The 1627-nt window shown below is 73.1% G+C and overlaps 1 protein-coding gene across 1 annotated transcript in view; it reads left to right on the forward strand.

The window, feature by feature from the left end:
• Positions 1–94: 94 nt before the first annotated feature.
• Positions 95–1627, forward strand: part of H696_05423 (hypothetical protein) — a gene marked incomplete at both ends in the record, with an annotated part of 5425 nt that continues 3892 nt past the window's right edge. The window contains 4 exons of the mRNA XM_009499257.1: positions 95–170; positions 274–408; positions 474–1283; positions 1426–1620. Of these exons, the coding sequence (XP_009497532.1) occupies positions 95–170; positions 274–408; positions 474–1283; positions 1426–1620 (1216 nt within the window). The remainder of the gene's footprint in view (positions 171–273; positions 409–473; positions 1284–1425; positions 1621–1627) is intronic.

A 1627-nucleotide genomic window follows, 5' to 3' on the forward strand; every position in this document is an offset into this window, starting at 1 on the left:
TCCGCGCCGCGCCCGGCCGGCCCCCCGGCGGCGCCGAGCCCAACCCCCCCCCCCCCCCCCGCATGAAGCCGTGCACGGGCTGCTCAACGCCCTCATGGACGCCATCCTGGACCGGGTCGACTTCGACCAGGACCAGCCGCTGCTCCTGCTCCATGTCATCCCGCTTGCCTGTGCGTGTGCTGCCCATATCCCCTGCCGGACCCGGCTCGGGCCCGAGCCGCGCTGACCCGCGCTGACCCGCCCTGCCTGCCGTGCCGACGCCCGGCCACGCAGTTCCCGCCCTGCTGACGGCGGCCCCTCCGCACGCCGGGCACCGTGCCCTGCTCAAGCTCCTCGGCCACGCCGACAGCCTGGCGCATCTTTCCGAGCTGGCGCACATCGCCCGGGCTGTGGCCCGCCCTGCGCATGGTGCGCCCCGGTTGCGCCGGCTCCCCGCGCGTCCGGCCGCCTCACTGACTCCCCCCTGCCCGCAGTCGCCGGGTCCGGCGACTCCCCCTTCCCGGGGGTCGACGCCCTCAACGGCTTCCTGGCCATGTGCATCTTCGGCCCGGCCGGCATGGACCTCGTCCTCCACCCGGAGACCCGCGTCATCGACTGTGACTTCGACCCGGGCCCGGCCTTTGCCGAGTGGGACGACGACTCGGCCGAGGCCCACGCCCACCGCGAGCACCCGGCCACCAGCCACGGGCATCGGACACGGGATTGCGAAGACCACGCGAGCCAGGCCGAAAGCCACGGCGATCTCGGGGGCCCGTGCTCCCGGGATGCATGCCCCGCCGTCGGCATGCGCCAGGGCCAGCACCTTGACGCTGGCGGCGACCTGGCGGGCGGCCACGAAGCTGGCCACAGCGAGGTCCGTGACAGTGACGAGAGCTCCATCGCCGACCAGCACTCCGACCAGCACTCCGACCAGGACTCCGACGAGGATGACCCGCTCCCGGCCATGCCACCGGTGGTGCACTTCTCCATGGGGAACGCCCAAGGGGACGGCGCCCCGAAGAGGCTGGACCCGATCCTGCAGGATCTGCTGGCCACCGGCCGACACACCCTCCCCGCGGGCCTGCCCTTTGACACCAACTACCCGCAGCTCCTGTGGTTCCTGGCCCGGTGGGCCGACAACCGGGACCTGCTGAACATCTTCCAGGCCTTCCAGGAGGCGGGGTGCTGCTCGACGCCCGTGCACCTTCTGCAGATGCTGGAATTCGCCACCAGCCGGGCGGCTGCCCTGCTGACCATGCTGCTGGAGCCGGCCCTGGCGGTCGTCGGACAGTCGGCCATCCTCGGTGCGTCTCCCTGCGCGCCATGCCCCAGCAGGCCCGGCTCCGCGCCCGCACAGGCCCCCTGGTCTGCGACTCACCAACGCCACCCCGACACACTCGCACGCGCATGCCCAATCCAACACTCGCACGCCATCGCACAACGCAGATGGCACCGACGCCGACAGCCTGCCCCTGGTGCACGGGCACGTCCTCGTGTCCGGCACCATCCTGCTCAAGTGGCTGCAGTTCGCCTGCGACGCGCCCCTCGATCTCCCCCCGCCCCCGGCCGGGGCCGCCCTCGCCGGCATGGGCACCCTCCTGCCGCGCGTGCTCGCCGTGGCCCTGACGGTCCTGGACGCCTGTGCGCC

This window comes from Fonticula alba (genome assembly GCF_000388065.1).
Source record: "Fonticula alba strain ATCC 38817 unplaced genomic scaffold supercont2.11, whole genome shotgun sequence".
NCBI lineage: Eukaryota > Rotosphaerida > Fonticulaceae > Fonticula > Fonticula alba.